This window comes from Hemicordylus capensis, chromosome 10, assembly GCF_027244095.1.
Source record: "Hemicordylus capensis ecotype Gifberg chromosome 10, rHemCap1.1.pri, whole genome shotgun sequence".
NCBI lineage: Eukaryota > Metazoa > Chordata > Lepidosauria > Squamata > Cordylidae > Hemicordylus > Hemicordylus capensis.
The window spans coordinates 249,606-253,453 of record NC_069666.1 but is presented as its reverse complement, the minus strand read 5'-3'; the positions used below and the strand labels follow the sequence as shown (position 1 = coordinate 253,453).

Sequence of the window (3,848 nt, the reverse complement as noted above, 5' to 3'; positions counted from 1 at the left end):
GTTTCTGTAGTACTTGATTGGGGGGCAGAGGAGTTATTGATTTGATTTCTATACTGTAATGTTGTAATATGAGTCAGCCAGTGCTCCCTGTGCTAGCTGACAACTACCTTAACAGCTGAACACTAGGGAGGCCTTTGATGCTTGGTAGACATGGTGTGTGGAATTCTAAGTTGTCATGAGAACTCAGAAATTAGCCTTCCCCAGTCCTTTTGTTCATACATCTATTGCCAAGGTTGGGTCAGTTCCATAGGATTGCTTGCAAATACAGGCTCTTGGAAGGGATTTAAGTGCCAGGGCTGGCTGCCTGAGATTCCTCCAATCCATTAAATTGAACTAGGGGGCTGTCAAAGAATATTCAGCTACTGCTGAGGGAAAACCTATTAAAACTGGAGCAGAAGTCAGCTTGGCTAGCAGAGAGGACCTCTGCTTGGTACTGGCAGAAGTTGAAGAGTGCCTAAGGCACTCAGAGATTAACTGAGAAGGCTGGGGGAAATCTATGACGTGGAGTGGCCCTCACCCTGCTCTCCTTGAAAAGAATCAGAATGTGAAGGAGTCTTGGAGCGTATCTAGTCCAATCCCTTGTTCAATGCAGGAAGTTCAGAACTAGGGAATCCTAAGGGATACTCCATTCCAGCCTCTGCTTGAAGAACTCCAACAGACTAGAAGTTTGGGTTTTAGAATAATTGGCAAGTATGTCTATGCAGAACTGGCTCCTCTAGGTCAGAGTAAGGGCAGCCTTGCTTGTTGCTTCTTTCTGCCCCAAAGAAGAAAAAGTGCACATGCCAGATGATTTAGCTGAGAGGAGACAGTCACATCACTCAGTATCGTATAAGCCACAGGAAAAGCACGTTCAAAAATGGCAGCTTTATTCCAATAGCTTTAAGATGTGGAGTGCAGTATAGAGCATGCCCAGAGACAGCAGATGAAAGGCTGTTTCCCCCTCCCCTCACTCCATACAAGTCAGTCCAACAGCTGGCTCAATTGGTGAGGGTGATCAGTGCCTCCACGACATTCCCCATGTGTTCTCGCAAGCTGCGCTCTGCTGCCACCCTGGATATCTCCATTTCGTTCATCTGTAGGAAAAGAGGGGGGGAAGTGAGTTCCCACACAAGAGTGTAGTGGGACTGTCCCAGCCAAGTGAAAGCCACTGGCCAAGCTAAAAATGCCAGACTCACAATCAACTCCAAATCCTCCTTCTTGATAGTAACTTTGGCCAGTTCCTTTTCCCTGAAAGAGAAAGATGGGAAGAAGATTCAGGGCTCTGCTCCCTTCCCACACACAGGGAAGCAAAATGCACCACAGCCCTTCAGCCATTCTTGAACCTGCAGAACAGGGTGTGAGGTACAAGTCAGGACACAGCTCTGGCTTTGCAAAAGCAAGTTGGCGTTTGTTGGTGTGACACTGTCATGCTTATCGGTTTGAGGTGTTGCAAAGTAAGCCTGCAAATAAGGATGCATACACAACACAAAATGCAGGCAGCAAAAACTGATTTTGTTTTAAGCTTCCTTAAGGGACACTTAAACAGGTATGGAAACATCATTCCACGTTTCCTCCAAGATTGGCTGTCGCTATAAAAATCTAAATGCCATGTTAGATGTTACGTCCAGCAGCTTGCACGTTCTGACAGAAGATGGCTGCTTAAAGCTGAGACGGATGAGGCTGCTCCCCGACAGCAGCAGGAGACCAGCAGTGCCAGCACTCACCGCTCCTGCTTTGCTTTCTGCTCTCTGGATCTCCGGTCTCCTATCACTGACATCGCCTAGGCAAGGAAGCACAAAAGGAGATGTTAGTTTTATTTTAATAATTCAACAAATACATTGAGAGGATGATCTAGCACACATTATACACTTAAAAGGCAAGAAGGCTCCAGAAGAATCTCTCCCAACTGGGCAGATCAGATGCAGTGGAAATTGCCCAGAGATGCACACCAAGGCAAACGTCTGACATCACCCATGCACTGATGGGCCTTACATTGGCTTTGACTCAGGAGACCACTGAAAAGACCTCCAACAGTTCTGGCCTCTGAACTGCTGCTCTGATTGTATCTGAAGAGGAATTTCTGCAAGGAAAGCTTATAAGCCGAGTATTGTGCAAGTTTTAGGAACATAGGAAGCTGCCATATACTGAGTCCGCCCCTTTGTCCATCTAGCTAAGTATTGTCTTCACAGACTGGCAGCGGCATCTCCAGGGTTGCAGGCAGGAGTCTCTCTCGGCCCTCTCTTGGAGATGCTGCCAGGGAGGGACCTTGGGACCTTCTGCTCTTCCCAGAGCAGCTCCAGCCCCTGAGTGGGGGAATCTCTGACAGTGCTCACACTTCTAGTCTCCCTTTCATATGCAACCAGGGCAGACCCTGCATAGTTAAGAGACAAGTCATACTTGCTCCCACAAGACCAGCTCTCCTCCCTTTTGGGGGCATGTCCATCTCTGTTGGCAGGGTGGGACTGATCTACTATGCAAAGCCAGGCTGGGGCTTTGGTTCTGTTCCACTAATATGGGTCTTGTGATCTGGCAGCCCATATGCAGGATGAGAGAAGTCTTGGGAAAGTGGCTTGAAGCAGACGGCCCAGTGCAGACACATTCCTCATCCAAAAAAACCCTAGATCCTTAACTGGGGCAGCCGCAAAGTCTGACCTACTAAACAAGTGGGTGCCTGTGTTTTCGATGCAGCTGAGCATGTTGGCAGGAGGGGAGAGACTCCCCCCTGCATGCAAGAACCAGAGCCTCGCAGACTCTCTCCTCCAGACACGTGTACCCCACACCTTTCCCAAAAGCTAGAGGCGCCCAAAGCGGCGATCAGGTAAGAGATGCCTCTGAGGCAACTTTCCAGAAAGAGACCGAGGCTGGAGGAGTCTCCTTTTCTCGAGTCGCGAAAAGCAACCTCGCCGCTTCCTCTCGTGCGAGGCAGACACGTGAACAAAGACACGTGCCCACCGCAGCCCCAGGCCCTCCCGTGGCTTCTGGTTCCCATGGCAACCGGGACCCCGGCAGCCCACCGTCCGCGGCCACGCGCATGCGCTCACCGTCTCCAGGTTGGAGCTCTGGATCTCCTTCTCCTCGGCGTAGTCGGTGACTCGCTCGAGGTCCGCCGCGCCGCTGTCGTGCTTGCGCGGCTTCTCGGCCGGCCGTCCTCCGGCCCCTTCCCCGCCGACCGCCGAGCCGTTGGGCTCCGCTTCCAGCTCCAGCTCGACATCCCCCTCGGCCGCCATCGCCCCAGCCGCCTTCCGCCTCCGTCACGTGAGGGTCCGCACTTCCGGAAGCTGCCCGGGGAGGGCGGGGCTACCATAGATACAGGAGGCCTAGAGAGGCAGGCAGAGGCTGACCGACCCGCCGCGAAGCAAAGGAGCGCCGCCGGTCATACTGAGCATGCGCCAGTGCTTGCGCGCATGCTCAGATGCACAGTAGGAAACCAGGCGTTGCTCAATCATGGAAAGTGTTGCTGCTGCTCCACCCCCGGTGCTAATCAGCTGGGGCGGGGGGCGGCGACCAGACTCTCCGGAAATCCTGAGCGGGGAAGAGGAGGACCCCCCCCGCCCCCCAGCCCGGCGGCGGGGGCGGCGGCGGCTCAGTGGTGAAGTGTGTGTTGTGGTCCTCGGGTTGCCAACTGTTCCTTCTCCTGACGCAGGAGGCCCTTCAAGTAGTAACCCTCAATCGGGGTGGGGAGCCTTGGCCCCCCCGCTGTTGAACTACAACTCCCACCACCCCCAGCCACAATTAGGGTTAGGGTTAGAGTGTGGCTGGGGATGGTGGGAGTTGTCGTTCAAAAACAGCTGGAGGGCCAAGGTGCCCCTCCCCTGCCCTAAATAAACTCTTCCAGGGACTAGAATCTGGCTGGTCCCATGAGCATCAAC

The 3,848-nt window shown here is 53.1% G+C and overlaps 1 protein-coding gene across 1 annotated transcript; it reads right to left on the bottom strand.

Annotated features, from left to right (window-relative positions):
* Positions 1-845: 845 nt before the first annotated feature.
* Positions 846-3,255, bottom strand: HYPK (huntingtin interacting protein K). Its single transcript, XM_053272456.1, has 4 exons — positions 3,021-3,255; positions 1,704-1,759; positions 1,176-1,227; positions 846-1,073 (listed from the first exon to the last, which is right to left on the bottom strand). The coding sequence occupies exons 1-4, from the start codon at positions 3,204-3,206 to the stop codon at positions 978-980; spliced, it is 390 nt and encodes a 129-aa protein (XP_053128431.1). The 5' UTR covers positions 3,207-3,255; the 3' UTR covers positions 846-977.
* Positions 3,256-3,848: the final 593 nt, after the last annotated feature.

What these genes read in the sequence shown, in the direction of transcription:
- HYPK (XM_053272456.1), bottom strand. Translation starts at nt 3,206, where the DNA reads ATGGCGGCCGAGGGGGATGTCGAGCTGGAGCTGGAAGCGGAGCCCAAC. An exon ending in AGAGCTCCAACCTGGAGACG is followed by an intron (nt 1,760 to 3,020) that starts GTGAGCGCATGC and finishes TTCCTTGCCTAG; the next exon opens with GCGATGTCAGTGATAGGAGA. An exon ending in AGGAGGATTTGGAGTTGATT is followed by an intron (nt 1,074 to 1,175) that starts GTGAGTCTGGCA and finishes CTTTTCCTACAG; the next exon opens with ATGAACGAAATGGAGATATC.